This window comes from Poecilia mexicana, unplaced genomic scaffold (genome assembly GCF_051168715.1).
Source record: "Poecilia mexicana isolate PSO_F unplaced genomic scaffold, ASM5116871v1 scaffold_7, whole genome shotgun sequence".
Lineage (NCBI taxonomy): Eukaryota > Metazoa > Chordata > Actinopteri > Cyprinodontiformes > Poeciliidae > Poecilia > Poecilia mexicana.
Genome location: NW_028263376.1, coordinates 7,541,167 through 7,568,042, shown reverse-complemented (window position 1 = coordinate 7,568,042; position 26,876 = coordinate 7,541,167). Strand labels below are relative to the sequence as shown.

The 26,876-nt window shown below is 39.9% G+C and overlaps 1 protein-coding gene across 1 annotated transcript; it reads right to left on the bottom strand.

Moving 5' to 3' along the window:
* Positions 1–290: 290 nt before the first annotated feature.
* LOC106928335 (myelin transcription factor 1-like) lies at positions 291–20,885 on the bottom strand. The gene is made up of 21 exons (XM_088006968.1): positions 20,496–20,885; positions 19,160–19,196; positions 19,009–19,074; positions 18,047–18,261; positions 16,779–17,849; positions 15,743–15,862; positions 15,183–15,273; positions 14,775–14,888; positions 14,463–14,680; positions 12,907–13,106; positions 12,576–12,791; positions 12,232–12,380; positions 10,891–10,953; positions 6,933–7,001; positions 6,627–6,689; positions 6,382–6,465; positions 4,336–4,557; positions 3,723–3,814; positions 2,657–2,760; positions 2,142–2,285; positions 291–1,499 (listed from the first exon to the last, which is right to left on the bottom strand). The coding sequence occupies exons 1-21, from the start codon at positions 20,545–20,547 to the stop codon at positions 1,359–1,361; spliced, it is 3,531 nt and encodes a 1,176-aa protein (XP_087863094.1). The 5' UTR covers positions 20,548–20,885; the 3' UTR covers positions 291–1,358.
* Positions 20,886–26,876: the final 5,991 nt, after the last annotated feature.

Below are 26,876 nucleotides of genomic sequence, written 5' to 3'. Positions count from 1 at the left end.
ACAACCTGACAGAGCTTCAGCAGTTTCGCAAGGAAGAAAAAGTAAAACTGTTGTGTCTGGATGAGCAAACTTGTGCTTCAGTCACAGCACAGACTTAAATACTGACTTCAAAGAGCGACTATTCATGCAGTCACTTATTTTATGTTAAATACTTACATGATATTCCATTCTTTTGCAGAAGTCAGTTTTTTTTGTTACTTTCAAACTAAAAAGAGGTGGAGGAATTGAACAAAAAAGTCAAATTATTTTTGATTTGTAAAAGCAAAGTAAAACATTAAAGAGGATGGCACTTTTTTCCATAGGCACAGTGTTTTAATGTTTAATACAGTAGACATTGTGTTTGTACCGTGGAGCTTTCTGGTGCGTCGCTTAAACAAAGAGCAATGGTGTCAGAATACCTGAAGACTACAACAGATTTATGGTAGCTTTACTTTTATTTCAAGATGAAGGTAAAGGCTAATCAATTTACAACCATCATTAGCACATAGACAATAAAAAATAAATATTCACCATCACTTTTTTTTTATAACCAAATAAATACCAAATATGCACAACTCCGCCTCCTTTTCTTTACTGTATAGCAGTGTATTCAAAATAGTTTGGGGAAATAAAAAGCAAAAAGTACAGAAGCACAAAATCTTTACAAAATTATTTAAAAACTTGTAGTTACAAAATTTTTGCACATAAAAAGATCCCAGTACATAAATAAACAATAAGATATAGAAAATAATTCATAGTTGATATCTTAAAATATTTCCTCTTTGTTCAGCCACGAAGGAAACAACCATTTGTCTCTTATTGTGTTGGAATATTTTAAATTCGGATTTTTGGAATAACTTAAAAAGCAGATAAATAATAATAATAATAATAATAATAATAATAATAATAAATAGCTAGAAATGCAGCAAATATGAGTAGTTAGTTATTCAACTAACAATTGCACAGGACACAAATAGTTACACAACAATAGCAAAATAAACCTACAAACTAGGTATTGGAGGTGCAACAACACTATTCTAATGTAGAGTACTATCAGATTTCTTGGGATATGGTAATAACTAAGAGTCACTTAAGCTCAGGCTATTTTCTGCTCTTTTTTTTTTATTATTTTGTTCTGCACACATTTCCTGGTTATGCACTTTGTCTTCCTGACTTAAAGTAACCTTTGGATGCCAGCGCGGTGACACACACTCGACATGCAGTCGTCTGTTCTGGCTCATACGTCATCCAACAACATGCTTAAAAAAAACAAACAAACTAGTGGAGTTATTAAATAACCGAGTAAGAAGAATGATCACATACAATATGTAAGAACTCAGAAGAAATGTGGCAGCTGCTTGTTTCGTCGTCGTCTTGCATCATACCTCTATGCCTTTTACCGCTTGGCTGATGGACTCCAGCAGGGCCCGGGTGTCGGGGTTTTGGTAGCAGTCTTTATTGGTGAACATGTACGTCAGAGTCTCCACATAATTATCGAAGTTCTGCTCGGACACTGGTTCCTGCTGAGAACACGAGTTCAGAAGTCAAGATTAGTGATCAGGATCAATTCATAAATGTGTGCAGTTGATTTGGAGAGTCAGTGTGGAGAATTGATCTGCTCTCCGTGCTGAGTCCTCGATGTGTGAGGTTGAAGCAGAGTCGGTGAGTTGAATTCATGAATTGCATTTATTAATACCGAAATACAGCTGGTCCATTTCTCATGCTACCTTTAGGAGTTAGCAGGACAAAATGGCATCAAACAAAAGTTTTTCATTTCCTTTGTTAGCCTCTAACTAAGCTAGGACCTAAAGAGGGCGTTCCCTAGTGTGTCATATCCTCTACCCTTAGCTTTGAGGGCGTTTCGTAACATGTCATTTCCTTTAGCTTTGCAGCTAGCTAAAAGAGATAGAAGGAAAAACACAGACAGCCAGGTAAGTCAGGCCCTAATTGTTTTCATTAATTAAGAATTACGTGCTTGGATAGAAATTTCTACATTTTTACACCCTGATTAAAAAAAACAACAACCTCTGTTTCATTAATAACCCTCTGAACACCAGAGAGGAAGAGTAATCTGAATTACTTGTTTTATACACAAAAAGAAAAGAAAATGACAGGAATTTGCTTGTTTTATTCCTTTATCGTTTGACCTTGACACGACTCACCATGGTAGGCAGGCGGATGTTGGCCAGGCTGCGAATTAATACCTGACTCAGACCAGATAGCTCCAAGAACAGAGCTTCATTCTTCTCCTCTATCTGTTTATTTTCCTCCTCCATGTTCTTTAGGTTCTTCTCCATTGAAGAAATCTGTAGCAGAAAGACAAAAGTTCTGCATTGGGTTAGGCAAAAGACAGATTTCAAATGTTCAACCCTGGTTCTGTAATAGACACGTTTCCAAAGCTGCTTACGTTGAGTCTAATTAAAGAGGCAGATAAAATGCCTCTTTAATTAATAAACTTTATTCTTCTTAGAATAAATCCACACAGGCTTAAAATATCTAACCCTAACCATCAATGACAGTGACTGACTTATTTCTATTTCTCTTTAAATCTGCAACGTTCTCACTGTGATAATTGTTTCCACACAGTGGCAAAAAGTGGTCAACCGTCTCTCTGCTCTCGGCTACTGCAGAGCGATCTGATTACGTCCGAAAATCACAGAACTCGCATTAATCTCACCTGAGTGTGCAAATTCATCATGTCGGCCTCCATCTCTGCGTTGGACTCATTCAGGTCACTGATGTCCTTGTTCAGCTGCTTGATATCTTCATCATTATCCAGAACTGGTGGACAGAATCACATACAGTGTGTAAACATATTATATCTGCCTGTCACGTGTTACAGTAATAGCTTCCTTCCTTCCTGGGCTGGAGCTGCATGTTTTGGTATTGATTTCGCGAGGGTATACACGCAGAGGTTTGGGACGCGTTTAATCTCCAGCTGCTCCCAAATTGATGTTCTGGATTGAATTGATTTGATGACAACAGTCAAGTCATCGGGGGGAATGCAGGAGGACAGAAAGGAAGTGGGTAAAGGACTGGCTTCACGTCTCATTTGAAGCACTAAAGAAAAGTAGAAATTGTCATTACAGAGCTGTTAAGATTTCCAAACTACTTATTTTTCCAGGATTATTAATTCCAATTTGTATGACTTTTGTTACAGGAGCCATTTCTCTATTTGTTTTTGTTTAAATCTTAAAATTTTGATCATTTTATTTCATTAATTTGCTTCTTTTTTTAGTTGATTCATTATGAGTATATTTGTTTTTGTTTCTAAGAGTCAGTTTGTTGGTCGGTATTTTATTTAATTAATCCCTTTGTGTCTCTGAGAGTTCATCACTGTACCCAGATTTTGGGCCAGCTCAGCACTGCTGAGTCGGCAGTATGTTCTGACTCTCGATTGTTTTCCTCCTTTAGCCATAAAATAATTTCTTCAGTTTTGTTCTCATTCAGCTGCAGAAAGCTGTGGCACATCCCCGCTTTGGTTTGTTCTGTGACTGTACTTAACGCTCCAGTGGGTGTCATCTGTGTGTCATAAACTAACTCATTTTATACTCTACACATCGCTGACCACGATAATTGCAGTTTATTTACCGAAGAGCACAGGAACGAGACTCAGAATGAAAAAATAAAAGGCAAATAGACTAGTAATAGAAATATGAATGTTTTTTTTCTGATTATGCCTAAAATAATCTAAACAAAACAGTGTAAATCCATGGCAAACATCATTGCTGTGTTTGTCTTACCGTCGCTTGCTCTGAACTTTGCTGTTATATATTCGTCTCCAGGAAGCTTGACTTTCTTCTTGCTGGCTGGAGCTCTCGGACAACCTGAGAGACTAAAGCAGATTGTTGTCATGATTTTTATAGCTCAACAGATTTTGAAGTCTCAAGGAGAGAAGAAATTACTTTGCCAAATTATTGCATCAGTGTGCACCTGTCACATCCACTGCATAGTTAAATTTCATCATTTTAGTTTAAGATCATTTTTTGTCACACTGTAATGGAAAATTCTAATTTTCACTGAAATGCCCGCTTGCTGATTCCTGTATGGTTTTGTGGGATATGACATTGAGAAAGCAAAAAAAAAAAACAACAACAAAAAACTGTGGTACTAACAGACCAGTTTAAAAATCAAAATGCATTTTTTAAAAGTTGTAAATACTGCAGAAATCTCGACTTCCTGATGAGTACGTTTGTAAACTGTTTCACTTTTGTGCCATTACAATAGTTACAAGCATAATTCTTTAAAATCTACATCGGTCAATAAAGTATAGTGTTCAACATCCAACCACTCCACACATCCAAATGTACTTGGGCAAGACACCAAAACCAACATTTTCTACAAAAAGCAGGATACCTGCGGTGTGTCAAGAAACTGCCATTAGCATGACCAGAACCGTCACAGCCTGGTGTCGGGCAGGTCGGGCCTTCGGTCTTAAAGGCCTTCCAAGAGAAAGGAGTGCCATTTAGTAGACCTTCCCTCTGTCGCTTTGCTGCAAGGGGACAGCCATAGGCACTACGGTGGGTAGCATACTTTCCACTGATGTGTCCAAGACTGTCACAGCCTGGAACTGGACACCTGCAGATAAGCAGAAATCCTAATTTGACTAAATGCTTTCTTCATGTCCCATTCAATACATTTTTTGGTGAATGCATGTCGGTAAGGTAAAATGTTTTAGAGTTGCACAAAAACTACGGCCTTTGCAGTTTGATCTGATTATTATTTAAAATAGCTTATTGTATGTTGTCTCTATCCTGACACAAATGACTGTCCGGCCCACGACAACAACCGCATCGTTAATTTGCTGACGACACCACGGTGATCGGACTCCTCTCACAGGGTGATGAGGCGGAGAGAGTGTTCAGAGAGTAACCTCACTCTGGACCCCAAGAAAACCAAGGAGGCCACCATGAACTTCAGGAAGCTCAGCACCGACCCAGGCACTCTGAGAGGGTCCACACCTTCAGGTTTCTTAGCATCCTCATCTCCTGGACTGACTACATCACAGCAGTGATCATCGAGGCTCAGCAGCAGCTACACTTCCTGAGAATCCTCAAGAAGCACAAACTGAATTCCAAGCTGCTATTATCCATTGATGGCCTGCTGACATACAGCATCACACTGTGGTTCGGCAGCTGCACTGTTGCATACAGGGTGATGCTTCAGGGGGTTGTTAAGACCATTCAGAGGGTCGTTGGCTGGATGATTGGCTTCTATATTGCATTCTGGATTTGTACAACCGACCCCAGAGGAATCGTACCTCACCAGTCATGAACCTCACTGCTACCTGTGGCGGTGGAAGTGAAAAGGCTCTACACGGGTGAGTTTGACTCTACAGTGTGTTCTGTTGAGGCAGACGCTCTGCAGAAACTTTACAAGCTGCTTTTTTTTGCCCAGCTATAAAGTGTGGACAGCACAATCGTGCAAAAATCATCAGCTGTTTGCTAATGTTTAATTGTCAATGTAATGTTAATCATTTCAGGAAACAACCTTACCTAACCATAACATTCCATCCACTGTCTGAAGCTCACTCAAAGCCCCATCCAGAGGCCGGCAAATTGACAGAAACAGGTGCAACCGAAGTAAAAAAAAACACCCAAACAAAAGCTTAGTGGTGTGTTACATGTAGTCCAGTGTAGGGAGAAACTAAACAGCATCTACACACAAATAGTCCAACACATTATTGAGCAAAACTTAGCAGTCCATGTACATCTCATGAACAAGGGATACTGGTTTGAAGAGAGAAAAGAGCCTATTTGTGACAGGGAAGACATTATGAGCCATCTATGTCAAAATAAACAATAAGAAAGGAGGTTCAGTGTCATCAGATTTCATAATTCCAACATTTACAGCACAGCCCTAACACATAATAAGACCAAAACAAGCATGCTAGCACTGAACCTCAACAATGGACCAGAAGAAGTATTCATATCTATGAATGTGACTGTTCTGACTGATACTTCAAACCCATGACGAGAACTGAAAAGCCTTTTCCATGAACAAGAAGAAATGATCAGCTGCCTTCTATTTAACCCTTAGAGTTCTTATTTAATCCTAGATTGTTTTTAAATGTTTGCATTAGTTGAATGTTTTATTTTTGCCTGTCCCTAACTTCTTGTTTGAAAAAAATGTCCTAACAGCATTAAAGCTTTTCTTTCCTGTAGTATTAACACAGTAGAATTTAAGATTCTATTGTGTTAAAACAATATAATAATGTCTTAGCCAAGACAGAGTCTTGGCTTGGTATGTTTCAGGATAATCAGCCTTCAAGACAACCTAACGGCTCTGTCTACTGATATTTTAAGAGTGCTTTAAAATGCCCTCCCAGCATTATTGATGAACTGCTAGTCTAATAGAAAACAGAAACAGAAACAGGAGTGACACTAAGATACAGTCACTTACCTCAGCAGCTCAGATTCTTCCTTGTCGTCCCTGGAAGGTGCTGATTTGACTCCTCCTTTCTTGGCCCGTGGACATCCAGACAAACTGGCAAAGTCACACGTCAAAATTTAACACTTTTGTAAGGTACAGATGCCAAATAGTTAAAGTACAATTATTATTATTATTCATTATTATTAAGACGTCGTCTCATTAGGTCTCATTACTTTACTTATACGGATCAAAATGCAAATGTGAGGAGCTCCCACCTCCTGTGCGACGCATAGTTTCCAGTGATGTGACCCGATCCATCACAGCCTGGAGTCGGACACCTGAGACACATGTAGGCAGGTTTTCAGCACACATTTTTACATTTTTATTTTCCTCACTATGCACCTATTAGTTACTATTGTATGCTTCCAACTAGATATCCACCACCCATATTTGATGTTTTGATGTTTTAATCGAATTGAAGCATGGAGATGAGAAAATGGACCAAGCCGTAGCTGCAGAGCTTTCAGTAAAACTTGTTGAGGTTTAGTCAGGAAACAATTAACTCAATAAAACGCACATACTTCAGTTCAGCTGTGTGGGCAGCCATGAGGGTCCGAAGTGATTTATCAGCAAGAGGACAGCCTGACAGACTGAAAAAGTAGGAGAGAGTCAGAAAACAGAAGTTAGAACAGATGGAAAGAGCTAGAACACAAGCTCAACCAGAACGGAAGTCAAGTCAGAACTGGGCTGCACCCATAAGAAGAGATCTGATGCATTATCTACCTGAGCAGTGTAATTGTTAGGAAAAAAAAAAAGAATCACCATGTGCAGTGTAAACGATGTCGTTTACTCCTGAAAAGGTTCGTTCAAATTTCAAATAAAAAAACTCACAAACTGCCTAGATTAGATAGAAAACACAGGGACCAAATGATGCCACAGTGTTTCTTCTGTAGTTGACATAATCTTCAAATCACAAATTAGACATGTGGACAAAACTGTCAGGACACTGGTGTTACAGCTGATAAGACAACAAACATCCTTCAATCCTTCAAATTGAAGAGAAGGTTAACATGAACGGTAAACAAAGAGCCCAGAACACAAAAATTACAAAAAAAGTAGGAGTAGAGAGCCTAAAGTCGCTGCTATGACAACCACAGGAGCAACATCACAGATGTGTGGTCAGGGGTGAAGAAGATCACAGGCTTCAAGCAAACGGAGGATCAGACAGATGAAAGTCTGGACACAGCAAATGAGCTCAACACATTGTTCAATAGGTTCAGTTCTGGAACAAGCTCATCCCACCCTGCTTTGACCCACAGCTTTCAGACGCTCTGTCTTCCACCTCAGTCATGGACTTTCCTGCTTCTACAAGTTTGTCTTCGACCACATCAGAAGATGCTGCTGCTCCCTTTGCCTCCACCTCCAACTTTTCTGTACCTAGAAGTCTGGTGAAGAGGCGGCTGGAGAGACTGAACCAGAACAAGGCTGCAGGTCCGGATGCAGTCAGCCCCAGAGTCCTGAAGGCATGTGCAGAGCAGCTCTGTGAGATTCTGCAGCAGTTTGGCCCAACGGAAGGTTCTGTTGTTGTGGAAGACATCCCGCTTGGTTCCGGTTCCGACTCACCCATCAGTCATTAATGACTACAGACTCGTTGCCCTGACACCCCAGATAATAAAGGTCCTGGAGAGACTCCTGTTAACCCTCTTGCATACAAGCACATACCAGGACTCCCTGCAGTTTGGTTATTATTGCCAAGGAGTTGAAGATGCTGTCATACATCTGCCTCAACAAACCCTCTGTCATCTGGACAAAGCAGGCAGCACTGTGAGGATCATGTTCTTTGATTTCTCCAGTGCGGTTAACACAATTCAGGGTAATCTGCTTTGTCAGAAACTCCAGAAGACACAGGATCTATGGCTGAACGATAAACAGACAACAGATCATTAGACCGCTGAAGGTCTGTGTGTCTAACCAGGTGATCAGCAACACAGGAGCACCACAGGGCTCTGTACTCTCACCATTCCTTTGCACTCTGTACATAAACTTCCAGCACAAGTCCCACTTCTGTCATCTACAGAAATGCTCAGATGACACTACAGTTATCGAGTGTATCATAGATGGACAAGAATCTCATTTTACCGCTTGAGAAACAGGGTTAGATCAAACCTTCTTCCCATCATGTGAGAAGAAGTGGACGTGAATGTTTGTGGCTTAGGTGCCACTGATGAATATGTTTCAAAATGGAAAAATCCGAAAATTGGGAGAAAGGATATGGAAGTAAGAAAATTAATAGCCCACAAAGGAGTACTGGTATAAATAAGCTAAGTGATTAGTTGGATTTAAAAACTAAAACTACAATTGAAACTAATAATTATAAATTAGAGAAAGAAACCAGGAGCTTGAGTTGGTTTACTTGGGCTTTGTGTTTATAATTAAGGGTTTAAGCTTTAATAACTAAAAGACAAAATTTGGACTAGACAACTAAGATCAATATTGATATCTACAGATAAGAGATATCAAACCAGCATAAGTAAAATTGAGAGATTTCAGAAAGATACGAGGAGAAAAAATGTAGAGTAATTTCAGCACCGTAGGGACTGATGGTAGGCAGGAAAACATCTACTACATTAAAGAAAAATGGAAAAAGGAACTTAAAGAACATAAAAATAAAATAAAAAAACAATAGGATATGGAATACACAGAACATGTAGGACAATCTACTTGGTGTGTCTGACACATGACATACTACAAAAAGAAGACAAATATCTGGTACAAATAAGTCAGAAAACCATCACAAGATTATGATATAAAGAGGGACCAACTGTGGAGCAATGGCTGTGCATTATGGAGGAGATATCTGTGATGAAAAAGCTCACATATAAACTGAGATTGCAAGTGGGTCAATTTGTTGGAAAATGTAAAAAATGTAATGATTATAGAACCAAGGAAGACACTGCTTTCACAACCGGACAATATGGACATTAATAATGAACAACAGTATCAGGATGTAAAGTACAATGAAAAATAAAAAAGAAATAACTTAGAAATAAACTTAACAGGCTCCCTGCTGGAGGGCAAAAAGCTGCTCACCGTCAATGACCACTGGCTTTAGCTGTCGAGCTGCTAATGCACTAAGTCTTAAATGTATGTGTAATATTTATAAGAAAAGAGACAGTGCTTTGGTACTAATTGTCAATACTACAACAAGATAACAATGTCAGGAAAAAGTTTGAATTTAAAAAGTAAATTAACGAGAGAGAGAAGAAGTAGGTCAGCTTGACTTTGACAACCATAACATGTAGAGTTTTGTGTTTTCAGGTCAGTTAAAACACTGAAACACCAACTCAGATCATCGGTAGACCTGATGCTTAAACTAGCCAATCAACTACTGCTATGGCCGATAGTAATCATATTAATAATGGTAAAAATCGCATCAAGCCTCAAAACATAAAACCTTTGTGCTCAATTCCAATATTTTGCTGAAGTCCAATTTTTTTTCTGCATGGTCATTCATATTAGTAATTGCACCCAACTGCAGTGAGACTGCTGTGTGAACTGTTTATATCCCCAAAGCGACCCACATGTGCAGAATTTATAGATTAACACATTTTCATATGCAGTCTTGTCATTTTATCCATTTATTCTTTATATAGCCCTTTTCATGGAAAAGAACTGAGTTAGGCTATTCAGACTATGGTGAAAAAGTGGAATATACATCCCACATGGGCAAAAAAGTCTCTCTAAATGTATTGAACATAGAAGGAGCTGAAAGAGGCCTTTTGAAGAAATTCGCCCTTCAAACTTAAGACAGCTGGAGGAGTTTGTTCACTAGTAGTGGACCAAAATACCTGTGGACAGGTACAGAAGTCTTATTAACAGATGCATACATTATTTCATTGCAGTGATTGTCTCAAAAGGTTGCTCAACAAAATATTAAGTTACAGGTATCATTTTTTGTCCAAGCCTGCTTCATTTGTTTGCTTTTTAAAATTATTGTATTCAACCACATTTCAAAAGCAATGCTGGATTTTCATTGGTTGATTTCCGTAAATGCTATGTATTACTTTTATCAGTTTTAAATTATTTCAGGGACCATTGTGGGCTTTAAGGTCACAAAGTGGTGCCAACAATTTTGTACACGTGTGAAGAAGCTGCTATAAGAGGATGAGGAGATTCTTATTAATAACATTTCTGAAATAAAAAATTTTGTTACAAATATTTTGAAAATAGCCCAAGAAGCATGTTGAATTTACTTGACAATTATTATCAGCCTCATGTTAAATGTACTTAATCTTTGATAACTTTATAAAATAAATTTATAGAAATTTACAAGACCGCCAATCACACATATGTAGAATTTTATATATTTATATTCATAGTCAGTAATTTATGAGGAAAAAGCGAAGGTAACTTCATAACTATAGCCTCAGCATTCAGTCATTTATTTGTCAGTTAAATTAACAAATATACCGACAAATGAATGGCTTAACATGATAAAAAAATAAATAACACTTTCGTAATACACACTCAAGTTCTTACCTTCGATGTGATGCATAATTGCCAGTGATGTGCCCACTGCCATCACAGCCTGGTGTCGGACATCTAAATCAAAGAAAATAATAATCATGGATTAGACCTGAGCCAGGTTCTGCTGCAGGTTTCTTCCTGTTGCTACAGGCATGCTTTACTGAGCATGCACTAAGGAGTTGTTGCAAACAGTCCACTGATATCACATGCTGAGTGAAGGCTGCGAGTCACTGACTCTATGATAGCTGCTGGGTTTTCTTAAATAGAAGGCTACTTGGCCAATTTAAATTATAAGCTAAACTTGAGCACATTTTTTTTATATATCTAGCATCAACTGAAATGGATGTATAAATTGATTCACTTGATTTTCTTTTCTTTTTTCTAAAGCAAGTTGAGAGGCTGCTGGTGTTGAAAGATGACATGTTGTCACTATATACTATATACATGAACCAAAATGAACTCAAATGAAATCACACAAAACAAAATCTTCAAAAGATTTCTTGCAGTCAGCATCTATCATGAGGTTGAGTTATGTGTGTAACAATTACGTTGCACATGTGACGGCAGATACGTGTAAAAGAGTCTCTCTATTCTGTGAAAACAGGAATCAGATTCTTTAGCAGTGGCTTTGCTGTGATACTGACGACTGTTCAGCCAGTAGATATGTTTACACTGATCTTCTTCTGTAAAAGGCTTGGAAGTCAGTCTCTCTTGTGCGCCACTACTGCCATCTTTTGGCGTAAAATGGCATTGCACCAGAAATTACTCTTAAAGGAATCCATGATTAGTTGTAACAGTAGGCTTTATCTTAGAAGTATTTCTTTTAGATGTAAAAACAATACAGTAATAATAATGTAGGTTGTTTAGTTTCTATCAACTTTAATAAAATATTGTCAAATATTATAACAAAAGATGTACATTTTTGAAGTAATTATGAGTTTTGGTGTATCGCAAACAGCAATTTCTCAGTTAAAATAAAAATTACAACATATTCAGGCCAACATGTTCAACTAATCCTGGATCACTTTGAGCTTTTCAGCTACAAATCTCACTGTAGATCCTGTTACTTTTAATTAAATCTTTGACAGATTTAATTAAAAACTGTATTTTAATATTTCTGCTAGTTTTAATTCATCAACAAGTCTTTCTCCATCTCTTCAGATTCTTCAGCAAACCAGCTAATTGAGTCAGCATTTCATATTCACACTGCTGTTTGAAAATAAATATAATACTTAACTCTTGATTTAGGTCTGACACTACTTGGTAGCTATTGTCAAATACTGAACTGAAGATCACCTGTGTGTCACATGCCCTATTTGTATGAGTTTTAAAATGGGAAGTTCTTGAACTTACACAATGACTTCTTTTTTGTTGTCTTTGGGCTGAAACTTGACTTTAAAACTGCTGGTAGTGACTTCACCGGGGTATTTCCGGTCCTCCGAGTTTTCTTGGTTCTCTTCCTCATCATCTGATGATGTATATGAAGGAGCTGTGTATTCCATCTAGACAGAAGTAAAAATAGAGCACAAATGGCTAAGACACTCCTGGAAAAGTTTATCCAATCAGAATTCTGTTTTCAACTTTAAAATTGTTTTAATGCATATACAGTTACTACGGGCATGAGGCTCTGATATTTCTTCTTTTCCTTGAGCTTTTGTTTTGTACAGAGATGTACTGTAAGTGGCAAAATTCATTACCTCTTCATGGTCTTCCTCCTTGTCTTCAGTGGGTTTGGTGAAATCTAGTGGACCTTCCCAATCTGACTGAGGATGGTCCTGAGACAACGTGGCATCCACAAGCTGAGAGGAGGAAGGCAAAGAACATGCAGCCTCTGCAGACTGTATGTCGTCTCTCTTGGTTTTTTTCATGCTCAGGTCTAAGGTGCCATTCTCATCCACCTCAATCGCGACCTCCTGCAGTGTTAAAATAAATGGTGAGAGTGAAGTGTGGCGCAGATGTCGGGCGTAACTGGAAAAGCCAATGTTCACATCCTAAACTGGCTTTGAGCCACACAACAGATATGTGTACCTTGGTGCAAGGCTCCAGGAGTTTAGTGCTGCAGGTTTCTGGTCTCTCCCAGCAGCGGGTGGACAGGTTGAGGATTGCTGTTGCCGCCATATGGGCTGCCTCTGCGTCCTCTGCACCCCATCCACTGGAGGATGGGGTGTTCTTGGCTAAACCTCCTGATGTACCATGGCTTGGCGAGGGTGCCTTGGAAAATGGTTTAGCTGTGTGCAAATAAATAAATACTTTGTAACAGAAAAGGACAAATGAAAGCCACTTCAAAATAATGTCTAAGAATCATAAAATGCTAGTGAGATAACAAACAAATGAAAAGTTATGAAGCCATTTTGGTAGCCTCAGTATTGTTTTTTTTTTTTTTTGCAAATGATGTAGTTCTGTTGGCTTCATCTGACTATGATCTCCAGCTTTCAGCATGCAGCTGAATGTTTAACGGCCGGCATGAAAATCAGTACCTCTAATTTCAAGACCTTGAGCTAGAAAAGAGTGTCGTGCTCTCTGCAGGTCGTGAATGGCGTCCTGCCCAAGTAGGCAATAGGTCAATAGATTGATTGATGTGGCGTCTTCAATTATGTGAGCTCTCATTTACCAATTAATATGTTCCACCCTCATCTATGCTCACGAGCTCTAGGCAGCAACCTAAAAAACGAGACTGTAATGAGTTTCCTCCAGGGTGTCTGGGCTCTCCCTTAAGGCAGAGAAACTGAGAAGCCCAGTTTTCCAGCAGGTGCTCCTCCACATCAAGAGCAGCCAGTGGAAGTGTCTTGGGGAAGGACGCCCAGGGACATGCAGGAGGGACTATGTTTATCAGTTGGTCGGAGGATTGGGCTCAGGTGGGGCGGACTGGGAGGACTGGGGAGAAAGGTGGCCTGAGAGTTTATGCATATCAACGCCACAGCTCTTGCTCTTTGCCATACCAGAAATTGCGTTACTGATTTTCACAACATTTCTGAAAAGAGAACTTTTAGTTTTGTAAGGAACGACTATTCAGCATTCATAAATATTGTTTATTTTGACTAACGAATGATAATTTTATTAACCCTTTAACTGTCACCACCAAAACAATCAGGTCAGTGGGTCCATGAGGACACTGGTGACACTGGTGACACTGGTGTCAGCATGATAGTTGATTAAACAGAAGTGATCTTGTTCTGCCTGTTGTCCAAAACATAGTTTCTGTGCAATAATTTGTACATAACCTGCAGTATAACAATGTCTTAACTTTGCACATTTTAGATGCTTACTCTTCTTACCTGAATTTAAATGGACTTAATTGTTTGTGCCTTTTTTTTTTTTTTTTGCTTTAATGTTCACTTGCTGGGTAGAATAAAGTTTTTTGAATTGTGAATCAAATTACATCAAGCTCAAAATGGGTGTTTATTGTGTTGTGTGCAATATCATTTCTCCAACTGGTACAAAAAACATGACGCTTTATGCAGCGAAGGCCATCAGGCTGGGACTCAAACCTGTGACGGCCGCGTCACCCCTGCGCCACCACAGAACCCGTAATAAACATTCAACACTTGTTTTGTGGCAAAATCTAGAGCAGGAGTGAGACTTACATTTGAAGACTTTAGTTGATGTGTCGGTGGCGTCGGGCGTCTTTGGAACAATCATACGCTTCCCAAACACTTGCACATCAAAGCTTGCATAGTCAAAAGAAACCTTGGAGTATTTCTCCAGCTCCTTGGCAAGGTTAGCTCGAGGTGTGGTTGTCACTGTGTTGGGGCGGTAGCTGCCATACTGAGGGATCTCCAGCTGTTTCACAAAACACATTGGCCTGCAAGAAAAACCACAGGTTCGACCAAAATGCATCAGCAGACGTGGACTTGCGTGGAGGTGAAGAGGAAACCAAACTTCGTTTCCTGTCTTGCCTTAGCACTCTGTCAGAGTTTGAAGTTGGCTCGCTGGCTGCAGCTTGTAGATGAACTTGCTTGTCCTGGTTCTTGTTCAGTTTAGCTGCTGCTGCTATGGGGCAGCCGGACAGGCTGGAAGGGGTTGAAGATCCAAACATGAATTTTTAATTAGCAAAACAAACATTGAGATTTTTCTTTTTTAATCTTAGATGATTTGATCAAACGTGTGTTAGTTCTATTAGAAGACGTTAGTTTGTCTTAATTTTCAAAATTTCTAAATGTATCTTTAAAAATCAGTCCTCATGCTATATTGAAAATAATAAAGAGAAATTATACTACAGCATAAAATGACCTGCTGTGTGCATGCCTTTGTGTGTGTGTGTGTGTGTGTGTGCGTGTGCGTGTGTGTGTGTGTGCTTTAACAACCTGCGGTGTGTGTTGCGGTTACTGTTCACATGACCTTGGCCGGTGCAGCCGGGAGTGGGACACTTCAAGACATTTTCGTGCATGGCCAAAACTACAGACAGCAGAAGTAAGGTCAGTATATTTAGTGTACTACGAGCACACACAGTGACTGAGCTGAAGAAAGCAGTTTGGTACAACAGTATTAGTTTGTCTTCAGTAGTAGTGTTAGTTGAACTGATTATGTTACAAGTGCTAGTGAAGACTTCTGACAGAAACCCTTTTCTTCTCGTCTAAAATGTCTGCGCCATCTTCAGCTTATTGCAGTTGTTCCCAAAATTGTGATCAGAGATGCATTGAGGGTTGTGAAATGTCAAGTTGGTAGCTTTACAATTTCACACTGAATTCAGTAAATTTTTGAAGTGATAAAATGGATTCTTTTAAAATAGCATGAAACAGCTGTTTGGTTCATCCGTCTGAGTTTTCATACCCTCCTTTTATTGTTCTATGAGGGAAATTGTTTAACTTCCACCAACAGCAGCCGTAGGGTGAAAGGTTTGGGAACCACTGGGTGATGAACTCACTCTCTGGAGGTATTCTGTCTTTGTGTGGACATCCAGAAAGACTGCGGTGGTGAGGATACAACCCAGTGATGTGGCCTGTTCCGTCACAGCCTGGAGTTGGACACTTTACTTCCTTCTTTTCTGAAAAAAAGTGAAGAAGCTTAATTAAATGTCATCAAAACACAAGAAGCTTAAGAAAAAAAAGTAAATTTTGCTTGTATTTTAACTGATTACGGGAACATGATTTTTTCTTAAGTCCAACATGGGAGAGACGAAACAATCCATATGTGTTGCATTTTTCTGATAAGATTCTACGTCGCACAGTTTGACACAAGCCTAATTTCTTCAACATTAATGCTTTAGAATCAAAAAGTCAAATCTGTGTCACATTAATTGCAATAACACATTAATTGCCCTGTGTCAGGGGTGTCGAGCTCAATTTAATTTTGAGCCAAATCAAGATCATGAATGTTCTTACAGGGCCGGTGGTCCCAGGATCTACTGCTAAAACCCGTCAATGAACTGTTGAAATATAAACAAATTCTTAAAATTAAATGATATCAAATATCTTTTCAGTCCCTCCAGGATTTTGCAACTGTCTGTGGGAATTCTTTGCAATAAAAATCAACATGTTTGTGGTTCTAATTTTGAAATATTTGCACTTTTGTAAGATGGGAAATAGGACATTTTATTACTCGCTGTGTCGTTATGGATTATAGATAACATAAGGCTGAGGCAGATGTTTAGCAGAAGTAAGAGAAACATCCACCTGCGGGTGGGAGTAAACAGTCACTTGGATCCAATATTTTTCACCATTTTTGCCAAAAATCTACAATAAACTCATAACTATGCTTCAGTGCAAAAAAAAAAAAAAAAAATAGAAATGCAGGGCTTTGTTGATTTTACTGAATTTACATGATAAATCACAGAAAGTTGCAGGACTGACTGATGTCATTTAACAGTACAAGCTGCTTTGATTTGATTGAAACAATAATGTTTAAGCACACGGTTATCTTTTTGACGGTTCTAGGGCCACCTTCATTGGCAGACAGTGTACCTTTGCTACAGTGGGTGGAGCGGCGGACTCCAGCAGAACCGTCGGAGTTCTTCATGGAGGCGTTGCTCGGCTGGTAGTCAACAGAACTGCTGCTCTCCTGACCGCCCTGGACCTCCTCTGCCTTCAGAGCGATGGCCTGCTCCAGCAGCCCCAGATTCCCTCGAGTCATGTCCCAGTTTTCAGAGTCGTCCGTGACGCCTGATCCCTCGGAGACGCGATCCAGTTCCTCTCCCCTGTCTTCCTCCTCCTCCTCCTCCTCCTCCTCCTCCAGTTCCTCGTCGTCTTCCTCTTCCTCCTCGTCCTCCTCGTGCTCCTCCTCCTCTGCGTGAACTTCAATGATGACGGTGCTCGGAGAGGCCTTGCTTGAGTTTCCTTCTTCTTCATCGTCATCTTCATCTTCTTCCTCCTCGTCTTCTTCTTCTTCTTCTTGCTCCACTTCTCCGGCTTTGCTGCTCTGCTTCTCCTCTGCTGCTTCTTCCTCGGCCCTGAGGGTGTCGCACTGTTCTTCCCTGAGTGACACAGTCGCTTCAGATTCCTGAATGAAAACTGTCTCAACTTGTCTCACTGCTCCGTAGTCTTCCTCCTCTTCTTCTTCCTCCTCCTCCTCTTCCTCCTCTGCGTCCTCCTCTTCCTCCTCCTCTTCTTCAGTCTCATTATTCTCCATCGGTTTTGACTCTTTGGCCTGATTTTTGTAATCTCCACTTGAGTACTGGTGATCAGAATTTTCCTGCCTGATCACCTGTCTTCTGATCTCCATCTCTTCTGCAACATTCCTCTGACCTTCCTCCTCCTCCTCCTCCTCTAGGTTTGCTGTTTTTGCTTTATCTTCTTCCTCGTCTTTTGTCTCTTCATGGCAGGGGACGGTTGTTTCTTCTGCTGGGAGCTCTGGTGGGAGGCACGCGGATGCTGACTGAACCTCCTCTTCCTCTGTGATTATCACACATGTTACCTCCTCGCTAAAGTTCTCTGTCTCTACTTTGTTCTCGGTCTCTGAGGTGATACTTCTGCTCTTATCGTCAGGTGAAGGGTAAGGTTGTTCTGGGTTGTCTGTGGTCACCGAGGTTCGTTCAACTGTGGAACCCAAGTATACAAAAAGCCGTCAGAGCTGCCATGTTGTTCATTTGTAACCTTGTCTGCATCCGTACGTAAAAAGACTGGCAACAGATTTGCACGGTTGGTCTAAGCAACAATGAAAATTGTTCACATTCACTTTCACATTTCTGAGCTGAAAGCAGTCGGTGGAACGTGTGAAAGATTTTGTTACACACCTTTTCCCATCTCGCTCTTTGTTTCTTTTTTCTTTTTGTCTTTGATGCCATCTTTTTCTTCTCCGTCTTCTTCATTCTGCTCCTCCTCTTCTGCCATGTCACTGTCCTCGTCAGCCTGTTTGGCGGGCTGGATCCTCTTCCTGGGCGACAGCGGGTTCTCTTCGATTTCGGCCTCCTGGAGCTTCCTTTTCTTTACAATTGGGCAGCCCAACGCACTGAGAGCAAGATGGACAAAACAAAAGAATTGTAATGTTGCATCGAACTCGGGCAGCGAACTATATGGTGTGTTAATTTGACTGGAAATGAATGTTTAGTCAAATAAAATATGTGGTTAAAGCTGAAATGATGCAAGCACGCTGATAACGGAGCAGTGTCATAACTGTGGAGAAAGTTACTTTCACAACAAAGCTGATAAAAGTTTTCTATTATCATCTCCACATTTTAATTCACCCAGTGTGTCTGTAGGAATTCATGGGACAAAGAAAACTAGTGGATGAAGGCCTGAGGGAGGTGCTTTCTGCATACGATGAAACAGAGGAAATTTCCAAATCTCTCTTGTAAATTAGATCTATTTACTTGTGTGAATAAAGTTGAAATAACAAAATTATACTGCTTAGAAACGTTTCAGAGATGCTGGAAGGACGACCTCATGAAATAGGCCAGTTCACAACAGCAAGGAGCCTGTGGGCTATTCATCAGCAAAACAATGTCACCCTAAAAGGAGCTGAGGAAAAAAAAACGTTTTCCTCTTGAGTACAGGAAACGTTTTGGGTCAACAAATATTTCAGCACCCAAAACTCATAATATGGATGTCCTTTCCCTCTGTTTACCCAACAAAAACAGAAAGTCCATCATCTACAGACGTAAATCGTCAGGCAGTTTTTAAATACTACGAAACGTTTATATTGTTGATGATACGTCCTGCTGTCAAATGTTTGCTTATCGTTTCTGCTGAGTCCCACCTTCTGTGTCTCGAATATCTTCCACTGACGTGACCTTTGCCATCACATCCAGGGGTGGGACAGCTGCTGCTGGCACAAACCAAGAAAAACCTACATTTCAAACGCGTCACGTTGTTTGATTTGAGAGCCAATTAGGACAAGAATACTTTACCTCATTTCCAGCTTCATTGCTTGTCCAACTTGTTCTGCTGACAGAGAATAGAGTTCACCGCATTAACACAAACAAATATCTCACGTTGTATGTCTTGTGTCAGAATAGATTAAATCCATGTGTCAAGATACACTCTTATTACATATATGACTGAAAACCAATGGGGGGATTTTTTTTCTTTCAATCTAAACAAATTTTTTATGTTGTTAAAAATGTTGATTTTTTTTCTCATTTCAGAAAGTAAAATAATTCAATTTACATAGAATGGGATATATTCATGTCTTTATTTGGGATATGTTCAAGTCTATATAATTTTGATGAATATATCTTGTAGAAAACAAAACCCAAAATTCAGTGTCTCATATATTAGTATATATGCTAAAAGAAATAATATTTTCATAGAAAGTTGAGTGGAAGGAAAAAAGTGTAATACCAAAAGGTGCAGCACCTAACGTGGATGATCACAACCTTACGATGACTGTCAAATAAAATCCATTCAAGAATTTGAAGGAGATTCACAGAGAATACAATAATGTTTCTCATTTCATTTGTAGACAAAAAAAAAAAAAACATAGAATGCTAAAACAGAAAATGTTAGCATTCTAAAATTTTGTGTAGGAGAAGCACAAACTAAAATCACTATTTCACCTGGTTAAATAGTGATTTCACCATTTCTGTAAATGTATGGGAAGCCAGTAGAGTAAGACAAGAATCTGGAAAATATGATTATCACTGTTTCCTGCCACGCCATTTTGTATTTTGCTCACAACCTCTGTGAAGATGCTGATTTTTATTTTCCAGCAGGGCAAATACAGTCCCAACCAAATACTGAGAGCACATTAGTAAACACACTCTTCAAAAGCCTGACACTTATGTTTAAAACATCCTTTTCATTGGTCTGCTGTTAAAATTCAAATTCCTAATTGTCCGTAAGCCACAATCATCAAAATTCTGAGATATAAAGGATCTCAATATTTTTCTCTGCGTCATGAATCTGTATGCTACATAAGTTTCACTTTCTGAAATAAGTCAAAAGAAAATTTGAACTTTATCACAACTTTATCATTTTTGGAGCTTTGTTGGTGTCAGCAATCCACTTATTTATCATTTTTGATTTGCTGGAAGGACGAATGATTAATTTAATGAACCAAAAATGAACAGAAGAAAATATCTGGTACAATGTGCTGGTTTCTCAGCTTTCTAACACTCTTGACATGACTGGGTTTTTAGAACATGAATGAGAAGTGAGACAGAGTGAGGAGATCAGATCTTTGGGAATCAAATCTCACTTTCTGTTCTCGTTTCTGCATGCAGGCTTGTCGGTGCTCACACTCACCCCGGATGGCTTTAGAACGAGCTCGTGTTCTTGTCTCTGTGTCTTGACTCATCTATGTGACAGAGGATTGGGTGAAAGGTTTACAACAGACAGACAACGCAGCATGGAGGAACGATTTAGAGGGTAAATCGTTGTCAAACAGACACAGGAGAGATGGCCAGACAGGCAGACGGAGAAAACGGACAGGGAGGGGAAAAAAACAACAACAAAAAAATTGCTTTGTCACTTACTTTCATCTAGCTTTGAACTCATTTATGCCTAGAGTTGGACACAAAATAGGAAATCAACTCGGATAAAGAAGAGCAAACTACATTCTGCCTTTCTGAATGAAAATACAAACTTTACTGGGTTCGATGAGGTCAGAGTGATCCAAAAAAGAGAACAAGTTTGGCTAATTGATCTCATAGGTAACTTTAAATATAACAAATAAAAACAGAAGCCACATGCTAAAGAGCAGACTCTGATTTGCTGCCTTTAAAAAGCAACATTTTCTAGTAAACCTTAAGAAATGCTACGCGTTTGATTCTTTTCTTTTCTTGCACATTGGACCATCAACTAAAATAATCACAGATTTCACTGTTCATTTCAACACTGGGAAATGCCAGTGTTAATGCCAAGTTAATATTTAAGAAATATTTAGAAATCAAATAAAAATACTTCTACAAACATATTTATCAGCTTCAAATCGGCATAATTCTCTTTGAAGTTATAATTAAATATTTCAAAACTGCATACAGGTGTCATGTCTAACATGATGTATTGTATAGGCATACCTCTGTATACCTATGTTGATAGCACTGTATAGGCATAAAGGCCACTAATCTACAGATAAAACTCCTTCATTAAAATGCTCTTTTACACCCGGAGCAGCTTCGGCCCCTGACCCTGCAGCTCAACCAGTTGACTTCTTCTCTGAAGAGCATTAACCCCAACAAAGTCCCAGGGCCTGACAAAATGTTGGGGAGGACTCTGAGGTCATGTGCCGACCCGTTGGCAGGGGTCTTCTTTTTAGACATGTTCAATCTGCAGTTTTCAGCTGTCCCTGTCTTCCATAATTGCTCCACCTTTGTGTGCCAGTAGTAGAATCTGTTGTGACCTGCTTGAATGACTACCGCCCGGTCACCCTAACCCCAATCGTTACAAGACGATGTGAGAAGATCGTCCTAAAACACATTAGGGATAGCCTTCCTGCTAGTCACGACAGGCACCAGTTTGCCACAGAGTAGGGCATACTCCATTGCTCTTAGACACTTGCAGCATCCTGACACTTATGCTGAACTTCAGTTCACCATTTAACACCATCATCCTGGGAAAGCTGACAGTGAAGCTCCATAATCTGGGACTTTAAACAGCAATTTGCCTTTGGATCAGGGACTTCCTCAACAACCTGTCTCAGGTGGTGACAACAGGGGGTTGAACATCCTCCACCCTGGTCCTGAATACAGGCACACCACAGGGCTGTGTGCTTAGCCCGGTTCTTTTTACAATACTCACCCACAACTGTGCAGCCATCCACTGCTCCAGCAGGGTTCAGATGATATTACTGCAGTAGGTCTAGTAACAAACCATGATGAGACCCTGTACAGAAAAGAGATCCACCACCTGTCCCAGTGGTGTTCACTGAACAATCTGGTACTCAACACCAGCAAGACCAACAAGGTCATAGTGGACTACAGGAGATGCAGGAGGACAGCACACCCACCTGTTACAATTCAAGGAGAGGTGGTGCAGTGTGAGGACAATATCACATTCCTGGGCATCCACATCACCTTGGATGTGACCTGGTCGGTGAACAAGTCTTTAGTGGTGATGAAGGCCCGACATAGACTCTTCATCCTCAGGAAACTGAAAATGGTTGAACTCCCTGCTCAGTTGCTCAAGAACTTCTATAGAGATGTGATTGAGATCCCCGTGTTGTCATGATAATGTTAGTGGATGGACCCAAATGGAAACGTCAAGCTATGCTGAAGATTTAATGAAAAATTAAAGAACAAAAAAACTCATAAAAATCAAAAGAAAGCATGGAATCCAGAGAAGGACAAAAAACAATAAATCAAAGGGAAAGACAGCAGAGAGAAGAGGGGAAGAACAACAGGATATAGTGGGAGTAGACGAGAGGAACTGGCAAGGAGTGAGAGGAGGCGTATAAGTACTGGGAGAGTGAATACAATGGACCTTGGCTGGGAGCTGTGGCCTTGCAGCAAGAAGGTCCTGGGTTCGATTCCTGGCCAGGGGTCTTTCTGTTTGTTCTACCTGTGCATGCGTTGGATCTCTCCGGGTACTCCGGCTTCCTCCCACAGTCCAAAAACATGACTGTCAGGTTAAATGGTCTCTCTAAATTCTCCTTAGGTGTGTGTGTGTGCATGGTTGTTTGTCCTGTCTGTCTCTGTGTCCATTGCCCTGTGATGGACTGGCAACCTGTAGTGTGATCCCGTCTCACTCCTGTTGACCTCTGAAGACCCCAGAACCTCTCATGACCTCACTAGGGATAAGCGTGTAAGATAATGGAGGCCTGTAAAGGAAAGTTGGACCTGGCCTGATTAGCTAACTGACTGCAGGTGTGAGGGGAGAGAGCAGAAGACAGACTGAGGAGAGAGAGAGAGTGAGAAAGTGGTACAGGGGGTGAAGGAGAGTACACAAGGAGTTGGAAATGAATCTAACGCTAAAGAATAACTAGTAATAATAAACATGTTTAAACTAGAGTAACAAAGAATAACTACACAAGAAGTAAACATAATAAACTAGAATTACTAAGGAAGGACTGAACTAAAGCAAAACAGAAATAAGTGCTGTTTTTGTTAGAGGGATCAAATAAAAAGAAACTAAAGAATACAGAATAAACAAACCTCAAAGCAACACAGGATCCTAACACATTCTCCCTAGAACATATGGATATATACGACAAAATAAAAATCTTATTGTAGCTTTGTGGAGGTGAACTTTTATGACATCTGACATATCAATGTAACTTTGAGCGACCTGCTCTTTTTATTACAAAGTCAGCCACAAAACGGTAAATCTGCGAAGTTAGAGCTGAAGTGACAAGCACCCGCTACACAGTTTTGTGTGATTTAAGGTATTTAGTAAATTACATACAGTAAATTATATGGGAGAATATCGTGTTTAAAGTACAACGTTACCAAATGGTTTGTTTACGAATTCAAAAAAATGTGGCTGGGACAAAACGGAGGAGTAAAAACTTGCGACAGGAATTGGGTTGATAAGCAGCTCAACAATTATTATGTAATCAAATCAAAGGAGAAGAAAAACGTAAAAATATAATAATAATAATAATAATAATAATAATAATAATAATAATAATAATAATAATAATAATAATAATAAAAAACATGACAAATAAAAAAAAAGCTGAATTTCCCCAGAATCGACAATAGATGAAAAACAAAACCATTCTAAGTGCAGTTGGATAAAAAGCGGCTGCTTGACGGCACCTAACTGCGGGCAGCCTGCTGCCTGATGCGCTGTGACACAAAAGGAAACATGAGAACGCACATGCAGAGTGAAGGCGTTCAGTGCGTTGACAACAGAGACGTGAAGGCCTGCGCAGGCCTTTCCCTCTGCTAATCTGTCATTCTGAACACATATATCAACCGCAGCTTTTTTTTGTTTTACAGTTTTGTACTTTTATTTTTTCCCCCCCGCGGTTTGTGTTTAGACCAAAACAGTAAGCAGAGCATAAAGACCATCCAATAATAAAAAGCTTTTGAAAGCAATGTCCGTACGCATATTTGGATCGAGCCTTGTCGGCTCTCAAAAACAAAACTGGGCAGAAAGCGTACGATCCCGTTCAGTGTCACCTCCACCCTGCACGTTATGAAATCCAACATTATCTCTACTGTTAGAGTGCAGATAAGAACAGAGAATAAAAAAGCTCTTTGTTGGTGAACCAAAGCCTTACCTTACTCACACTACAATCCTCCCCTCCCCCTCCGCCTTGACATATCTAGGGAGGCGGACTGTCGCCCCTCAGTAACGGTGTTCCACGCAAAAAAAAAAAACAAACAAAAAAAAAACTACAAAAGCAAAGCACCTGAACACAGCACAAAACTTTGAATTCTCCAGTGGTGTCCACGGATGAGGTCCAGGCCCCATGAGCCTTCCAGCACCCTGGACAGAGCCGATTCTGCTTTCAGCACCACGGACAGAGGGCTGATTCTACTGCCCCCTGCAGGTGTAAAGAAAAGATGCAGGCCTATCATGGTTGGGACTTCCCCTGCCCAGTCTGTGACGTCATGTCAGTATTTAAAGAGGCATCCAGCACTGGGCGGATGGGGTGCGGTGGAGAGAATAATGTCAGTAGAGACGGGATTACAGCCTGTTGTTTAAACATGCGTTAACGGCGGTGTGCAGTTTTCGAGAACATTTGGCTTACATTATAGAATTAGAATGAGAATTTATTGTTGTTCGTCAATGTACACATGTATGGCTTACCAACTCCAAAATAGTGCAGGTAGTCAAGGTAAGAATATAAACACAAATGTGGTGATAAGCATGTAACTCTGATCACTTATGATGCTCAGTGTCGACCTTTCATCAGATGGAGACACAACTCAGTAACAGTTTGAGGGTTTGATGTTTAAAACTTAGAGTCAAACTCTATACATTACTAGCCCATTTGCATTTTTTTAACTGTATACTTAAATTCTCCTTGAGTGGAAGTCACTGTTTTTCTTGGAAAGCTCCATCTCTCACCCCCCTTGATCTAACCAAGATGATCTTGCGTCAGATGACAGATAGCAAGTCTCTGGCTTTAAAGGAGGGGAAACTGCATGATCTTTGGGCCCCCTTGGTGTCTCCTGGGTCATTCAGTCAAATTCTATAGACAAAATCTCAATTGTTAATGGTTAAAGTGCTATGTAAATAATATTCAACTCCCATAGCAAGAAAAAACATTTTGAAGTTAGAAAAATAAAACAATGCTAACGTCGCTTAAGCTGCTATGAGTTTATCATCTGACTTCTCATAGCTGGTGGAGAGACCAGACCCATTCAAAGAACTTTCTTTAGTTCTATGAATTACAGAAAGGATTAAACAGGTTGAGCTTTGGCGCCACAGATTTAGTTTGTTTTGGTTGCCTAGGCTTTATGGAGTGGGTTTTTCCAATCTGCACTCTTTATAGTCAGTCGGGTAGTCCTGTGCTGTCTCTTGAAATCTGTCTTACTGGAGCAACAGAAGCCAGAAGATGCAGTTTGAGGCATTTGGTGTCACATAGCCCTCTATGCCAATCCAACCCTGCTTTACAGCACAAAGAGTTTTCTCTGGTCATGGTGGCATGGCACCATGTCAGGCTGTTGCCATAAGTTTGGCTCTAAATTCCACATATTTCAGCCGAGTTTTCAGCCAAACTCACTACTTTCAATCAATAGGACTGCAGTCCAATATTTGATGGGCATGCCCTAATTCTTCCACAGTCTCCACTAGAAATCCTTAAAAAAATCAGTCCCAAGCCATTGACAATCATGACATTTGGTACACCTATGTATCTTGTCAGGACCTACAAAAAAAAAAAAAACAGTCTCTTGGAGTCATGGTCCAAACCCCACAAGAGGTCAGCTATTTTGGATCAAAGCAACCATATTGTATCTTTTACATATTGTATATCAACAAAATCCTCCTACAGCTTTTGAGGTGCAGGCTTCATAATCACTCTAAAGGTCAAAAGTTATCAAATTCTTTTGACTACATCAAAGCATGTTGGCATGGCCAAACCTTGACTCTTGAACCATTTGCCATAAAACATCAAGGTGAAATAACTTCCACACACAAGCTCCAAGCTGCCTGAGACTTTGCATCGGTCATAACTGACCAGCACTCATCATATTCACATGGTCAGTTCATGACATCACCTTAGCCTCACCTTCTTTGAACATGAAGTCTGCCGGTTCTCTTCCTTTAGTTCTATGATTCATACAGATTTACACCTGTGTTTATTGACATAGAACAATATGAGACTAATCCTTTTCTTAACACTGGCTGGTGGCTGTAGTGTCCTAGTGGACTGGTGCAGGAACGACATAAGAACATGATGACGCCGACGGGTTAGCGGTGCCGGAGTTCTGCCGGTCGGCACTACAGGGCATTAAAATGAGATAGTATATCAATATAATGAGATTGTATGGCAATTTAATGAGATGACTATCTCATTATAAGGAGATAATGTCATTATAATTAGATAAAATCTCAATATAAACCAGAACAAAGAGAATATTAAGCTGTTGGAAGCATTATCTCAGTTGATGCCAAGACCAAATCTTGCTACACTGAAGATTAAAAAAGAGAGAAAATAGAATGTTAAAGGTGGAACTAACAGCAAAAGTGTAACTTTCAGGGAAGGAGGAGTTCAGTTCACATGTGGTCCAG